General features: G+C 52.6%; 1 protein-coding gene across 2 annotated transcripts in view; it reads left to right on the plus strand.

Moving 5' to 3' along the window:
• The window catches only part of POC1A (POC1 centriolar protein A), an 85,654-nt gene that overhangs the window by 3,667 nt on the left and 65,076 nt on the right, over positions 1-16,911 (plus strand). Inside the window, exons 2-7 of one of the 2 annotated variants that reach the window (XM_003936591.2) lie at positions 351-435; positions 1,596-1,767; positions 2,184-2,363; positions 5,984-6,091; positions 7,114-7,229; positions 15,024-15,157. In XM_003936591.2, the coding sequence (XP_003936640.1) occupies positions 351-435; positions 1,596-1,767; positions 2,184-2,363; positions 5,984-6,091; positions 7,114-7,229; positions 15,024-15,157 (795 nt within the window). Of the gene's footprint in view, positions 1-279; positions 436-1,595; positions 1,768-2,183; positions 2,364-5,983; positions 6,092-7,113; positions 7,230-15,023; positions 15,158-16,911 lie in introns of both variants that reach the window. The other variant, XM_003936593.3, reaches the window with a different exon arrangement.

Below are 16,911 nucleotides of genomic sequence, written 5' to 3' on the forward strand. Positions count from 1 at the left end.
GCACTTCTTTTGTTAAATTATTCCTATTTCATTTTTTATATATAAAATTAAATAGTTCTGTTTTTTGGATTGTTCACTGCTAGTGTACAGAAAAGACTATTTTTGTGTCTTGATTTTTATATCCTGCCACCTTGCTGAACTCATTTGTTCTTTTTTTTGTTTTTGTCGAAGCTTTTCCACAGTTGATGTATTAATTTGAATAGTTTTTAGTGGATTCCTTAGGATTTTCTTGATAGAAGATCATATCGCTGCCCCCCCCCCCACCCCCGGCTGTTGTAGGAAGAGTGCTGGCCCTGGAGAACTCCCTTCCTCACCCAGGCTTCCCATATTTGACCTTGGCTCTCCCTCAGGAGGACCCCTCGCTGGAAAGGCATTTTAAGGGCCACCGAGATGCAGTTACCTGTGTGGACTTCAGTATCAAAACGAAGCAGCTGGGTAAGAAGAGGCATTTTGTCTAGGCGCTAGGTTATGAGCTGAAAAGGCCAGTTTTTACCTCTGAGGTGTGGTGAGCGGGGAGCAGAGCACAGCAAGAACCACACAGCTCTGTTGAGACCTTCTCACGGTCCTGTTTGTGGATGCCGGGGAAGGTGGAGCTGGGCCAGTTGCTCCCCCTGCCTCTCCAATGTCTTGGTGGAGGCTTGAAGCCCATTAAAGCTGTGGGTCATAGCATCACTCATTGTCCTCCCCCTCTGTGTGCCAGCTCTTTGGGCACTGGGCTTCATGAGCTCTGTTTTACATGCAGAGCCTGCGGGTCAGAGAGGTTAGGGGACTTGCTGAGGCCACACAGCTCTTGAGGGTGGGACTGGGATCTGGGCCTTTTCCTGCACACCCTAGCCACCTTTTTGGTCTGTCTTTTGGAGTGGGCCCTAAAACAGACTTCTTTTCCTTGAAGCTTTATTGATTCTGTTGCCCACAGTAATAAGGCACACCTTCTTGTTGAAGAGCCTTGTCGGTGAGAAGGCTGTTGCGCAGGGCCAGGCACCCTCTCACCCCCACTGCCCTTGTGCTGCAGCTGAGTGCCCCCTTTCCTTGGTTGCATGAGGTTTTGCACACAGCCTTTATGACTGCGCTTTCTGGTTCCTGCAGAGGCTTGCCCCTTCATCCTGTCATCAAGGCCCCCTGCCAGAGGCTGCTGGTCTCTGGTGTTTAAAGGTTAAGAGAGAACCGAGGTCATTTTTGGTCAGTTTTGGGGACCTCCATTAGGCTTCATACTGAGTTAGGCCCTCTTAATGGGAGGGGCTGGCTCCCTAGCCAGAGAGGACTTGCTCTCTGGTGCCCTCAGGATGTGTTGATGGGGAGACTCCGGGCCCCATGGGGATGAGTTTTCCCAGATTGCAGTTCTGGGCTGGCATGGGAAGGACCTAGGTCTTGTTCCCATGTGGGTGTGCTCCTTGGAGAACTCTGGGCCATAGGCTCTCCACCTCCAGACCACACCTCAAGATGTGCCCTGCCCCATGGGAGACTTCTCATGGTCCTGTTTCTGGATGCCGGGGAAGGTGGAGCTAGGCCAGCTGCTCCCCCTGCCTCTCCAATGTCTTGGTGGAGGCTTGGAGCCCATTAACGCTGTGGGTCATAGCATCACCCACTGTCCTCAGCCAGCGGCTCCATGGACTCATGCCTCATGGTCTGGCACATGAAGCCCCAGTCACGTGCCTACCGCTTCACTGGCCACAAGGATGCTGTCACCTGTGTGAACTTCTCTCCTTCGGGACACCTGCTTGCCTCCGGCTCCAGAGACAAGACTGTTCGCCTCTGGGTACCCAATGTGTGAGTTGTAGACTTTGAGGAGGCTTGTCAAAGTCTGGGGCCCTGGTACCAGAGCCATCCCCGCCCAGCTCCCTTAGCTTGGCTCTGGACTGGTCATAGTGGGACTTCTCTGCTTTGTAAGAGGTGCCATCAGAGACGGGCTGCAATTGGAGCCCTCCCCTCAGGGCTGGGAGAGGAGTTCTTGGCTGACTCCATCTATCCCTAAGAATGCCGTCTGATGCTGTGTTCATGCAGGTGGCCTGGGGGCGGTGCTCTGCTCCTGTTGGAGAAGCTCTGGCCTTCCCTTGTGGAGCCTGTGGTACTCGGGCTTGGCTGACTTTGGGATGGCGCTTGAGGAGTAGGGAGAGCTTTGATGTGCTTGTGCGCTTTCATGTCACTGTGTGGGGTTCCTCACTCTTGGATGCCTGTCCTTTTAGCAAAGGTGAGTCAACCTCGTTTCGTGCACACACAGCCACCGTGAGGAGTGTCCACTTCTGCAGTGATGGCCAGTCCTTCGTGACAGCCTCTGACGACAAGACAGTCAAAGTGTGGTCAACTCATCGCCAGAAATTCCTGTTCTCCCTGAGCCAGCACATCAACTGGGTCCGCTGTGCCAAGTGAGCATTATCCTGTCTGGATACCCTTGGGGGAACCCTAGGGGTTGGGAGCTGGCACAGGGACTGCTAGGTACCAACTTGTCATCTTGGGCAAGTTACTTAGGCATTGTTTAAGCTCCTCAGCCTTGGTTTCCTTATCTGCAAAATGGGCACTATAGTACCTCCTGCACTGTAGGTTGTTGAGAAGCTTCACAGAGCTGATGCATGACACATAAGTTAGTCCGTAATCAGCCATGATGACCCTCTGACATCTGGGTCCACAGGGGCCATTTATTATCAAAAACAACAATTAGGTACTTTCAGTACTACCACTGTACATTTTCTTTTTGTTTCTTAAGACAGTTCTGCAAGCTAGGTGGCATCATTTCCATTTTGCAGATGAGGAAATGGGGGTTCAGAACAGTAGTGTTTTGTCTCAGGGCACATGGTGGGTCTGTGGCAGAGCTGGAGTGTGAACCCACCTTTCTGACAGTAAGGCTTGCCTACTTTCCTCTGGGGTGTTTTCAGAGGATGATTTTGCTCCAGAGCTCCCAGATTGGGGCCTAGGCTTCTGAGGTGGGGGCTTAGCCTGGAGGCTGACCTTCCCTCTGGCTGGGGAGCCAGTGCTGTGCAGATGGGGGGCCAGGTGACCCAAAGGACCTTTCAAGGTCCAAGAATTGCAGACAGATATTCCCACTTCTAGCTTATTTGGTGTTTTTCTTTCTTTTTTTTTTTTTTTTTTTTTTTTTTTTTTTGAGATGGAGTTTCGCTCTTGTTACCCAGGCTGGAGTGCAATGGCGCGATCTCGGCTCACCGCAACCTCTGCCTCCTGGGTTCAGGCAATTCTCCTGCCTCAGCCTCCCGAGTAGCTGGGATTATAGGCACGCGCCACCATGCCCAGCTAATTTTTTGTATTTTTAGTAGAGACGGGGTTTCACCATGTTGACCAGGATAGTCTCGATCTCTCGACCTCGTGATCCACCCGCCTCGGCCTCCCAAAGTGCTGGGATTACAGGCTTGAGCCACCGCGCCCGGCCTATTTGGTGTTTTTCAACAGAGCTTCCTCGTGGGTCATATATCTTTGCTTCAGAGGAAGGGGTTGGGGTGCCAGGGGACACTAGGAAACCAGGAGTCAGAAGTTGGGGACTATTGAGATGTGTTCTTCTGAGGACTCCATACAATATACTGTTCTCCAGGATACCTCCATTCCTTTGTCCTGGGAGACCCCTGATGGCTCTTAGAGGCTTTATGACTAGGGTCCTGAGATCAGGAGGGGCCAGGCCAGCAGACTGGGGTATCAAGTCCGTATTGGGCCTTTGGTGGCAGTCCCCAGGACCTCATGCCTTTTGTTGGCAGGTTGTGTCTTGCTGACCCACACATGAGTCAAATGTAGACTCAGAGGACCTGGGCCCACAGTCATGACACTGATGGTGAGCTTTTGGCCACCTTCCTGTAAACGTTGCTGGCAGGCAGTGCTGGCTGCATGTTGCCATGTGCTGTGTGCCACAGGCCGTGCTGGGGCTTTATGTGCATGAGGCTGCTCTGTGCTCAGCTTGAGGCAGGCACTGTTTTTTTTTTTTTTTCTTTTTGTTTATTTAGTTTGGTTTTCCCCTAGGTCAAAAAAACTCTTTCTTCCTTTTGGTCAGAGTTAGCTGTTGGGATGGGAGGGGAGCTGTTTGTGCATGAAGTTAAGTAAGAAAACAAAAACAAGAGCAACAGGAAGGGTCAATAAGTTTCACAAATTCAGGAAGAAAAACATACAATAAACATTTTTTTTTTTTTTTTTTTTTTGAGACGGAGTTTCACTCTTGTTACCCAGGCTGGAGTGCAATGGCACGATCTCGGCTCACCGCAACCTCCGCCTCCTGGGTTCAGGCAATTCTCCTGCCTCAGCCTCCTGAGTAGCTGGGATTACAGGCACGTGCCACCATGCCCAGCTAATTTTTCGTATTTTTAGTAGAGACGGGGTTTCACCATGTTGACCAGGATGGTCTCGATCTCTTGACCTCGTGATCCACCCGCCTCGGTCTCCCAAAGTGCTGGGATTACAGGCTTGAGCCACCGAGCCCGGCTATAATTGGCTTTTATAGAACTTTGTTTTATAAGGAATCTCAGATAAGACTTTTTAAAAGCCTTGAGCCCAGCCCTGGGTTTGTGCTGTCAGATACAAATACCAATGTGAGTTTGGGTAAATTTGTCTCCTCTTGAGGTCCCAAGATAACCTGGGGCTCCTGAGCCTGTCAGAAAGTGACATTCTTTACTTACCACAGGTCAGGAACCCTGTACAGGCACTGTGTAGACAGGTATGAGGCCAGTTTTACTCAGGGGCTTTTATTGGCTTTTCAATAAACATTTTTATAACATTTACAATTAAGTTATAGGCTGAGCTTAAGGGCTAATACCTGTAATCCTAGCACTTTGGGCGGATGAGTGGGAGGATCCTTTAAGTCCTGGATTTAGAGACCAGCCTGGGCAACATAGTGAGCCCCATTTCTAAAAAAATAAAATAAAACTAGCTGGGCGAGGTGGTGCACACCTGTAGTACCAGCTCCTGGTGAGGCTGAAGTGAGAGGATCACTTGAACCCAGGAGGTTGAGGCTGGAGTGAGCTGAGGTTATACCGCTGTACTCCAGCCTGTGCGACAGAGTGATACCCTGTCTAAAAAACAAAACGCGAACAAAACCAAAATGTGGTCACAGGTTCCTGAAAAACTCTTTAGAAGGAAAAAAGAAAAATGATCAAGTGCTAGAAGTTACAATTTTCAGTAACAAAGTATAATTTTAAGATAGGTCCAAATAAACAGAAGTAACATTGCCGCCTAGGATGCAATGCATTTGTTCCTGAAAAGACATATTAGGGTACTCAAATAAAAAAAAAAAATCACAGGCCGGGTGCGGTGGCTGACGCCTGTAATCCCAGCATTTTGGGAGGCTGAGGTGGGCAGATCACGAGTTCAAGAGATCGAGGCCATCCTGGTCAACATGGTGAAACCCCATCTCTATTAAAAATATAAAAACGGCTGGGCACGGTGGCTCAAGCTTGTAATCCCAGCACTTTGGGAGGCTGAGGTGGGTGGATCATGAGGTCGAGAGATCGAGACCATCCTGGTCAACATGGTGAAACCCCGTCTCTACTAAAAATACAAAAAACTAGCTGGGTGTGGTGGCGCGTGCCTGTAATCCCAGCTACTTAGGAGGCTGAGGCAGGAGAATTGCCTGAGCCCAGGAGGTGGAGGTTGTGGTGAGCCGAAATCGCGCCATTGCACTCCAGCCTGGGTAACAAGAGCGAAACTCCGTCTCTCTCTCTCTCTATATATATGTGTATATAAACTAGCTGGGTGTGGTGGCGCGTGCCTGTAGTCACAGCTACTTGGGAGGCTGAGGCAGGAGAATCGCTTGAGCCCAGGAGGCAGAAGTTGCAGTGAGCCGAGGTTGCGCCGCTGCACTCCAGCCTGGTGACAGAGCGAGACTCTGTCTCAAAACAAGCAAACAAACAAACAAAAAATCACAGCAGGGCATGTAACCCCAGGTGGTTCCTGGAAGCAGATAGAAGGCACTCAGGGAAGAGTGGCTGTGGAAGAAGGTGTTGGTGCCCATGTCGTCTGTTAGTCCATGGTGTGACTTGTGCCCCACCCGGTTCAGGTTCTCCCCCGACGGGCGGCTCATCGTGTCTGCCAGTGATGACAAGACTGTGAAGCTCTGGGACAAGAGCAGCCGGGAGTGCGTCCACTCGTACTGTGAGCATGGCGGGTGAGTCCCCGGATGTTGTCCTCCACCTTGTAGGCGCTCAAGCACAGAGCACAGACCTGGGCTTGAGGCCAGTGGCCTTCAGTGGCTGGAGCCATGGGACCAGCGTCTTATCACTGCTGCCCCTTGTCTGGTGCTTTTTTTGAGGTCTGGCTACCTAGCTCTGTATCTCTTCCTGTGTGGGTGGAAGCTTTAGCCCCATGCCACAAATAACAGGAGTGCTTAACCGCAAGCCTTGCAGTTCTTTGGCGCTATGTAATTCTTTGGGCTCCTCTTTTTCCCCTTCACTTTCTGGTTCTTAGTATTACAACATGTCTTTCTGTGAGCAGTTGACACTCAGTCGCCAAAACTACATTTTAAAAATGTAGTTTTAAACTTGGTATGTTACCCATGGTGATGGCTTTACAAACTTCTCTTTGTGTTCTTGTAGCAGATAGTGGCTGTTCATATTGTGCCACATCATCAGGAGAGAGAGGAGCCCATATTTGAATAGGGACCCCGGCTTCTGCCCTCCTTTGGGCCTGGAGCCACAAGGGCTTCTCTTTGACAGCTGGACGTGGTACCAGCCTGGGTATAATATGGGTGTAGTGAGGGTCCTTGGCCTATCTCCTAGAGAGAGGCAGGCCAGTGGCCCTGTAGCCCTGATGGACCTTCTCACCTATGCATCAGCTGGGAGAATCTGCTCTGCAGCCACCCCTGGCAAGGGTACCAGCTCCAACTTTGAAAACCCCAGGACAGCCTGGCTGACTTTTGGGTTTGAAGATAGCTTTCTTACCTTGTATTTAAAGTTGGTGGTGGGATGTGCTCCCTGGTCAGTCCACCTTAGTTTGTTGCTGGCCACTGTTCTCACCTTCTACTTCTTGCTCTCCCTTGGCTATCTGGTAAACAAATGTGACAGAAAGGAGTGTCTAGGTCTAGGGACCAGCATGGGCAGGACACAGGGATGGGAAAGCACTCAATGTTTTTGGGTCCATCCTGAACCAGGAAAGGCCTCCTATAGTGCATGGTGGCCCCTGTCTTTCTAGCTTTGTCACCTATGTGGACTTCCACCCCAGTGGTACGTGCATTGCTGCTGCTGGCATGGACAACACAGTGAAGGTGTGGGATGTGCGGACTCACCGGCTGCTGCAACATTATCAGTGTAAGTGGTGAACAGCGTCCTGGGCCCTAGGGCAGCCCTGGTGGGACTGTGCTGGTGTTGGTTCCGTGCTGCGGTGCTAAATGGGCCTGAGATGGCCTTGGGAGGGAAGGTGTCCTGGGTCTGTTGGGATTCTAGTGGTGGGAGTCTGTGGCATGGCTGTCCTGGTCTGGAACCGTGGCCAGGAGATAGAGCTTGGTGCTACCTGGCTTCCACTGAATCCTTCAATGCCCACCTCCAAAGTGGCAGAGTCTCACACACACTGCAGGCCAGATGAGGAGTCCACTGGGGCTCTGGCCAGGGCTTCCCTTGAAGACCACTTCTCAGGGGCATGCCACTCACCTTTCCTGGTGATGGAGGCTCTGCCCTCCAGGGCCAAGGTGACAGTCCATGACCTATGGTAAAGGGAACAGGGCTGTCAGTGGAGGCAGCATCGGTGGGACTGTGGCCACCTCTGGTCTTACAGTGTCCTCCACAGATGTAGAGCCGTGAGCCATAGGGAGGGTTGACTTAGCTAAGAGGTCAGACCCAGGATGGTAGCCCTTGAAAGGCAGGGTGGTGGGCAGTAAACATGGGCTCATGTCAGGCTCAGGTGGGAGTTGGAGGGCGAGGGCAGACTTAGACGTGCCCAGGATGAGCTAGCTGAGAGTGTTGGGGTAGGGAACTGGCCTGATAGCAAGTATGAGTGGGCAGGGCCGTGAGGCACCCCAGTTCTGGGGTTGGGCTCAGGGAAGGGAGCTGGTGAGGAGTCATTGGAGAAATTGGGAATTGTGCAGCTGGCAAAGCAGAGATGAGCAAGACTGGACCAGGGCCGAGACCAGGAAGGAGGCAGAGCTGGAGTTGTTTGAAGAATCGTGGTCATTGACCTGGGATTAAGCTTAAAGTTCTTGGCCGGGCGCGGTGGCTCAAGCCTGTAATCCCAGCACTTTGGGAGGCCGAGGCGGGTGGATCACGAGGTCAAGAGATCGAGACCATCCTGGTCAACAAGCTGAAACTCCGTCTCTACTAAAAATACAAAAAATTAGCTGGGCATGGTGGCACGTGCCTGTAATCCCAGCTACTCAGGAGGCTGAGGCAGGAGAATTGCCTGAACCCAGGAGGCGGAGGTTGCGGTGAGCCGAGATAGCGCCATTGCACTCCAGCCTGGGTAACAAGAGCGAAACTCCTCCTCAAAAAAAAAAAAAAAAAAAAAAGCTTAAAGTTCTTGGGCTTGCTTTCATAAGCCACACCTGAAATGGGAAGGACATGGCTGGACACAGGTGTGGGGCTCCAAAACTCCTACACCCTTCCTAGCTGTCTCTTGGTGTTGGAGGACAGCACTTTCTTGGGGGTAACTGAGGTGAGCAGACCTTCCCAGAATGGGAAGATCCTAGTCTTGAAAAGCACGTGATGGCGAGTGGGCTCTGCAGCCAGTTTTTAAAACATTCTTGGCTGTGTGATGTTGGGCAGGTCATTTGACTCCACGGGCCCCTGGGACGGTGATGGGGCCTGTCTCACAGGAGGTGTTGGGAGGGTTAATCAGTTGTCTGATATTAAGAATTGAGAGGGTGGCTGGCACAAAAAGCAGGGAAGGAGGTACAGTGTTAGTGATGATGACAATGACCGTGTCTCTCTCAGTCCTGTCTGGTCTGGTGAGGCCAACCTGGTTGGTTAAGGCCTTTAGTACCCTACACCACCACCAGGTGGCAGGGGCCAGCCACGAAGAACATTTTTCCCCCACCCACACAGGAAGCCCTGGGGTTTGTCACCAATGCACTTTCAGACAGAGGCTTCTGGAACAGAAGAGCAGTGGGGCTCACCTCCACTTGGAGCCCATACCTCTCTCATCCCTCCTTCAGCCTTCTGCTCTGGGCCAGGCCTGAGTAAAGGGCACATCTGCACAGCTGACAGGGGAACGTGGGCAGGTGCAGAGGTGGGAGGACTTGGACAGGGAGAGATGAGAGGGGAAGGCAAGAGGCAAGACGGTGGTCAGGAGCGCATGCTCTGCTTCCTTTCTGTAAAGGGGGTGGCAATAGGCCTTCCTCATGGCTTTGTGAGGCTGTGGTGGGAAAAGCCACTTAAAGACTGTAACACAGGCCTGGGTATGTGGTTTGTGCTATGTACGTCCTGACACTGGGAGGAGAGGATCTCTAGGTGACCCTGGGAGGGTCCAGGCCCATCTCTGATGGATCAGGAGCCTGGGCCTGGTGTTCACGGGTATATCAGCAGGTGCCCCTTGGGAAGGGCCTCAGATGCCATCTCTGGCTCAGGGTCCCAAAGATGTGGCCGGATAGGCAGTACTAGGACTGGCCTCATCATTTAAGGTGTGAAGGGAAGAAAGACATCTGAGAGGGCAGCGGTGTCCAGAGCCTGCTGGGGTTGGGGGCTGGTATGTCCCAGTGACGGGTTAGTGGACCAGCCATGCCTAGTATCAAAGTGGGGGCTGGCATCAGAGTGGGGAATGGGTTGCAGAGATTGAGTAGAAGCAGAGAAACTGACCCAGTTGGCCCCAGGGATCTGGGATGTGAGAATGGCTGAGGCCACATTCTGAGTCCCTATAATTGAGTGGCCACAGAAGATAAAGGTCCACAAAGTAAGCCAGAGGGAGGGGAATGATCCCCATCTCTCAGCATGGGAGAGCTGAGGAGGGCAGAGGCTGGGGAGCGCAGGAGAGTGGGGTCTTGTGAAGAGGGTGGTCAGGAGGTGGAGTGATGCAGAGCAGTCGAGGAGACTGGCGGGTGCTGGGGAGAGGGACCTGGGGTCCTTGAGGGAGCAGGCTTGGCGGTGGGTAGGGGTGGAGCTCCATGATGGCAGGGCAGGGAGGTGTGAGTGGACTCCGATGAGCCCTTGGGGCCAAGTCCTTAGTGGAGCTGAGTGTTTGGGCTGACAGGCCCCGCTGGGAGATTGCAGTCTGCTTGTGCTTCTGGCCTTGCCTCTTATGACAGTCTCTGAATGGGCCTGCAGTGTCTCATCCCTAAGCCACTCCTAGTGTAGATAGGAGGCTTAGTGGGGTTTGAAGTGCTCCATAAACACAGCCGGTTCCTCCTGAACTCCCTGTTCAAGGCCATGGCTAGTGGTAGCTGTTCACAGGATAGTGGACTCATCCCATAGCCTCTAGGCTGACCCTCAGGCACAGTGAGCCAGGTTGATCTGAGCTCACCTGGTAGGGAGAACATACTTCTCATCCTCTGCTGACGGGAGGACCTGGCCAGGTCTGCTTGGGTCTAGGGGCTCCCCAGGAAACATCTAGCTGGAACTAGTGGGGAACCCTCTACCCAAGTGACTCCTCCACCCCCATAGGTGCAGTGGGATCTCTTTGGAGCCTCATTCCCCAGGAAGGGCTCCCAGTACTCTGGCAACAGATGCCCGATCTGCTTTCTTTCCCTGATCCCTAGGAAACCCAAGGGAAACCTTAGGACACAGTGACATCCAGTGTCTCCCATAGTGACTCTGGATGGGCACCAGGCACTTCCAGAGTGGCCTTCTGATGTCAGAGGCTGATGGTCTTTTGTGAGAGGATTTGGTTAATGTTATTGCAGTGTGTGGCTAGCAAGCCCCAACCTGCCTGCGTCCAGCCGTTTATATTGTGCTCTATGGAGGGCACTTCCTGTTCTGGCTAGGGTTGTTGGAGTTGAAGCCTGCTTGGGGCTTTGGGCTATTGGAGGCAGTTGGAGCCATTTTTCTTGTACTGGCTGACTCTCCTCCCAGGCAAGGAGTTTCTTGGCTCTGGCCTATCACTGCAGGGAGCAGTTCTGATTTCCCAATTCAGCAAGGAGTTGATGGGCTTGTGGAGCCCTGAGAGTGCCAATCCCTATGGCGGTGGGTTAGCTCCATATGCTCTAAGCCCACGTTAAGACTGTTCAGGCGTCTGAGCAGCAGCCCCCGTCCCAGAACCTGTAATGTGCTTCGTGGCTTACAGCACGTGCAGGTCCATTATCTAGTGACAGGCCTCGGTGGCCAACAAGGTAGGGTTACTCTCCATTTCACAGATGTGGAGTGTGCAGCCCATGGTCACACAGCTGGAAAGCTGTGGGTCTGAGTCTCCACCTGAGGGCCTTTGAGCCTGGCATTTTGTCAGCCGTCTCATGCTGGGTTCCCTGCACTTCGATGACTAGTCATTTATTTCCCAGGCTCCCTGGGAGAGGTGGTCTATTTGGCTGGCTGTCAGCAGGGCTTAGAACTCCGAGTCCCAGGCTCTCTGTCTATTGGTCCTTAGTGTACTCCTGCACCCCCACCTGGCCTCATGCATGGTCATGGAGGGTTTTGTCTTTTTTTTCCTTTCAGAGGTGGGGTTGGGATCTCACTGTATTGCCCAGGCTGGTCTTAAACCTCTGAGCTCAAGCAGTCCTCTCATCTCAGCCTCCCAAAGTGCTAGGATTACAGGCATGAGCCAGCATGCCTAGCTGGAGGGTTTTAAGTAGTTGCAGCTAGCAGGGCAGGCCTGCACCCTGTACTTGGTGTTTTGAGACTGAAAGAGTTGATTGGGGTGCAGTGGTGCTGCCCACCTGATCTAGCCAACCTACTTTTCCACCATCTTGAAGGGAGCATTTACATGGCATTTGCGAAGAGGAGTATTTTGGGTGTCCTTTGCTGCTGGTATCAGAAAACCTTGGTGGTATGAATCCAAAGCCTCTTGTTAACCCAGAGCCACCATGTCACTGGTAATACCAGTTGCGCATTACAAGATACCACCCTAGAGAAAGTGAGTCGTCCCTTTGTGGAAGGATGTTGGGGTGGGGCTTGGCCCTGGCATGGTCTCCTCCAAAGAAGTACTTCCTGCTTGGGCACCCAGGCTTTCTCTGGGCCCTCGGCTGGTTTGGAGCCTGTTAGGTAGTGGGCCTAGGTTTGCCCAGGCCTTTACATGCAGAGTGTTATGGAGGGTAGGTATTTGGGTCTCTGCTTAGGCCACCTGCTGCCCACAAGCCATGACTAGTTCCTGGTGTTTGGGAGCAGGGGCTGTGGTGGCCTCATCCCTGGGTCCCTGATGATCTGTAGAAGTTTGATGTTGGTGTATCTCTGACCTGGAGTCAGAGTTCTGTCTTTGGGATGGACATGGGGGGATAAGAGCCATGAGCTCACAGCTGCCACCTAGGTGGCAGTGTGTGTCATCACTTATATCTGCCATGGAGCCAAGAAGAGGCCTGCGGCTTTGGACTTGACAAAAAGTGGATCATTCTCAGACAGTTGGCGCTCAAGGCATCATGACAGAAGGCTCATGCCCTCATGGAGCCTTCATGGTAGACTCTCATGCAGGGATGGTTCTTATGATGAGGCCTCCCTAGATTATCCGCTCTCTACCACCTCCACAGAGGCAGGAGTGAGAACAGAGGCTGGCGCAGCCAGTGGATGAGGTAGAGAGCAAGTGGGGAAAGGCAGGTGGGTCTTGGTGTCTGGGACATCCCCCAAAGCCTGGTGTGCCAGGCTAGCCCCTCTTCTGGAGTAAATGGCTCTAGGTGTTTCCACCCAGCCTTGGGTGTTCCTGGCATTTACGTGGAGTGGGGCTTCTGATACCTTTCCTCTGGGAGAGATTCTTTCTTGGATGGGCTTGACCAGGTGGAGGGCCCTGGTGTGGCCATCCATACACTGACCCTGCCACCCTGGGGGTGCTGGGAAGCCCTGAGGTCCCTGAGTGTGGCCTCCCTTCTGTACCCTCCTGCTACTGGCTACTCCTCTGCCAACTTCTGCTCATGGAGGGGTGGGGGTGGCCTTTATCCCAGTGCAGACTTTGTTGGCAGGGGGCCGGGGGACTCTGAATTCTGCCTCTGAGAGCTGGCTTCAGAGACCCCACTCCCTCTCCAGGCTGCCTCCTAGAGTTCCTGGCACTTGGAGGGTGTTGTTCAGCTATAAATATCATGTTACATAAAGCCTTGGCTGTCTCCCCTTAAGTGTGCTTGGGAACATGTATCCAGACTCCCCAGCACATCAGCACATCAGCTGGCTTGGCATCTGAGGGCTGTGTGCACCCCGTGGGCTTTGTTGAGGACCGTTTCACAGTGGGTGTGTTTACCAGCCCAGCAGTGGTTCTTGCAGCCTCCCAGTGCTAAGATGACGGTTGGTTTTGAGTTTGCCTTTATGTTGGTGGCAATTCTGACTTGGCAGGGTTGCAGTTATTTTAGCCCCACTGGTTTTCTTCATCAGGCTTGTGGTAATGGGAAGGAAGACACTGGGGTTTTCCTCAGAAGTCACCCTAGGAGTCTGTGATACAGCTGATCCATGAATTGGCTGTGGAGTTGCTCTAGACTGCCCAGGTCTGCCCCTGGCTTCACCTGGAACATGCTATGGGCCTTGAGGGAGGGCTGTATAATCTGCTGGGGCTTCTGTATGCCCAACTTAAGCACTTGCTCACCAACCACTTTCTGAGTCCTGCTTGGTGCTGGCACTGAGCTGGGAGCCGGAGACTCAGCACCACCCCTGCCTGCTGGAGTTCATGGTCTCATGGGAGATCCAGACTCGAGTCAGATAGTTGCATGTAAATGTGAAGAGTGAACTGATAGGAAGCTTGTGGTGCTTTGGAAAGACAAATGAAGGGGTGGCCCTAATTGGGAGGCCAGGGGAGGCTTCCTGGCGGAGGTGGCTTCCAGTACTGAGCTTTAAGGTCAGGGACAGGGGAGGGCAAAATCTCCCAGGCCCATTGGAAACAAGGGGTAAAAAAAGCTCTGTGGCTGGGGGAATTGACAGAGCTGATGGGGTGGTCTGAGAGTGAGGGACACCAGAAAAGATGATGGGGTTAGACTGGGATGACAGGGAAAAGAGAGTCATGGACAGGACCAAGCTGTTGAGTGGGTGAAATGGCAAGACCTGGAGTTGCATGGGATGCAGGGGGCAAAGGAGAGGAACATCTGTGTTGGCATTGGATGGCTCACTCTGCAAAGGCCTTATGTGCTTAACGTAGTAGCATCTCCACAGCACCCGCACAGATGGAGGAACTGAGGCTCAATGTGGTCAAGATGCTTGCTCAGGCCGGAGGTGGTAGCTCACGACTACAATTCCAGTGCTTTGGGAGGCTCCGGCAGGTGGATCACATGAAGTCAGGTGTTTGAGACCAGCCTGGCCAACACAGTGAAACCCCATCTCTACTAAAAATACAAAAATTAGCCAGATGTGGTGGCGCACCTGTAGTCCCAGCTACTCAGGAGGCTGAGGCAAGAGAATCTCTTGAACCCATGAGATAGAGGCTGCAGTGAGCTGAGATTGTGCCACTGCACTCCAGCCTGGCAACAGAGCAAGACTCCATCTCTTAAAAAAAAAAAAAAAAAAAGATGCTTTCTCAAGGTCAGGCTGTGAGCTGGCAGGAGGCTGGGGGTCTGAATATGGGCCTAACTGGTTCCTGAGAATGTCTGAGCTTTCTGCTCGTCTACCCCCACGCATGTTGTCCTCCCTGTATGGCAGTGGCATTGTATTGACATTTCAGGGCTTTTATTTCCCATTTGGTTTCTTTAAAGAAACCAAATGTATGTTGGACAGACCAAAGGCTATGTTTGTATATTTGAGTGCTCTGTTTTGTGCCAGCTTGACCGCTTGGTGCCATGGGAGAGGACGGAGGAATTGTCTGCTGTCTCTGGCTTTTGCGTCTGTTTCCGTCTGCCTGTCTTCCACTGCCTGCCTTTGGCTTTGAATGGGCCTTTTCCTGTCCTTTGATTGTGTCCCTCTCCTGGGAAATCCCTGCTGGGTTCCCCACAGCTCTTCTGAGCAATGACCATCCTGGCCCAGCCCCATCAGGCCTGTGCCGAGCCTCAATTAGCCCTGATTGCCCATCCTGGGCTTCAGCTGTGCTCCGTATGCCTCCCAGCCAGCACCTGACTGATGTCCTTCTCCCAGTGCACAGTGCAGCAGTGAACGCGCTCTCATTCCACCCGTCGGGAAGCTACCTGATCACGGCCTCTAGTGACTCAACCCTGAAGATCCTGGACCTGATGGAGGGCCGGCTGCTCTACACACTACACGGGCATCAGGTGAGAGGTATCAGCCAGGTTCTGAGTGGTGTGGAGTGGTGGTACCTTCACAGTCTGGACAGTGGGTGAGATGCAGAAATAAGCTTGTCACCCACACAGCCTGCAGGGAGAGGGATGGAGGCCTTTCCCTGTGACCTGGACAGATTGCTGGGCCTGGGACTGGTGCATCTGAGAAGCGTATATGAGAGTTGAATTGGGCAGGGGTTGGGGGCTCCATCTGGGCATGGTTGGCAAGCTGCCCCCTAGGGGCCTAAATGGAATCTGTCTCCTAACGGCCTCAGCCATCCCTAGGTCCAGAGGTTGAGTTGAGCCTTGGAACCCATGCTCTGAGTTGACATCAGGGTCTCCTGGAGGTCCTCAGACTGGCAGATATTGATGTGTCTAGAGACCAAGGCAACTTCAGGTGTCTTGCAGGGGCTGGGCCGAAGAACGGAAAATCCTCTTCATGTTTGTTGTTTGAGAATTCCTGGAATGGAATCAAGGAAGCAGAGGCCTCCTTTCTGAATGAGCTTCAAAGCAGCTGGTACCCTGGTCTCCCTGGGTGGCGAGTGGCCAGTGTGTGGGCCCCTGGGGTTTGGCTGTGGGGAGTAGGCCACATGCAGCTCTCCCCAGCAGTTGGCCTGGGTCCAGGCCTTTCACACCTGGTACTCCCACTAGGAAGTAGTGTCCGAGCCCTCCTGACCAGAACAGTCATCAGAATGTCTCCTACTGGAGCAGTCATCAGAATGTCTCCTGCCCACTTGGGATGGGAGGTCTGGAGTCCAGTGATTTCAAGTTTGTCCCTCCTCTGCCTGCCAGGCTGAGGGAGGCCCTGGGGGTGCTTACATGTCTTGGGCCATCAGCTAGGTGTGAGATGTCTAGCTTGGTGCTTTTCTGAGCTGCTGTTTGGGTTTCCACTGCCATCTTAGTTAGGGGACCTGGGGGCCATTTGGCCATGGTTAGGGGATAGGGACATAGGCCTAGAGGCTGCTTGCTGCCCCCAGCCTTGTTGTGACCCTTGCCTTCCCTGTCGGGGACATACCCAGTGCACAAGACCAGTGAGTCTGTTCTCCCTGGGCTGGCACATCCAGAGTGGGTGGCTGCTTGGCCTGGTGTAAGCCTGTTCAGGAGTTGCCTTTGCTAGCCTTTGGTAAGCCAGTTATTCAGATTCATGTGTAACTGTTTGGGACCTTATGCCCATGAGGGCATTTGAAAATCATGTGAATGCTGCTACCTCTCCTGCCTCCCTCAAAAACAATAACAACAACAACAACTCAGGAACAGTTTGAAACAGATGCATATCAAGTGATCACCTCTTTTTGTGAGTGTTCTTTAAACAGCGAACTCAACACTTAACGCTGAGAACACTTGAATGTGGGATCTAAAATGTCATTCCTGGTGTTCTGGCATTGCATCCAGCACATAGATGAAAGCTGTTGAAATTGTTCTCTCTGGGAAGTGAAGCAAGGACCGTGGTCCATCCCCTTGTGTGGTTGCTTGTCTGCTGTTAAACCTAGAGATAAGGGAACCAGGCTGAGGGACAGCTGATGATTTAGGGTGTGGATATCGCTGGGTTGTTTCTTCTTCGGGGCACCAGGCTCACAATGCCCAGAGGAAAGAAGAGAAATGAACCGATCTCTGTTCCTTACTAATGATGTGGAAGCAGCAACATGATTGAAGAGCCAGGCTGAGGGCTGAGGTATTGAGTGTGTGAACACATATGGGGCAGGACCGCCAAAGAGAAGGCCTTATTTACTTCCAGCAAAGAACAGCTC

Source organism: Saimiri boliviensis, chromosome 8, assembly GCF_048565385.1.
Source record: "Saimiri boliviensis isolate mSaiBol1 chromosome 8, mSaiBol1.pri, whole genome shotgun sequence".
NCBI lineage: Eukaryota > Metazoa > Chordata > Mammalia > Primates > Cebidae > Saimiri > Saimiri boliviensis.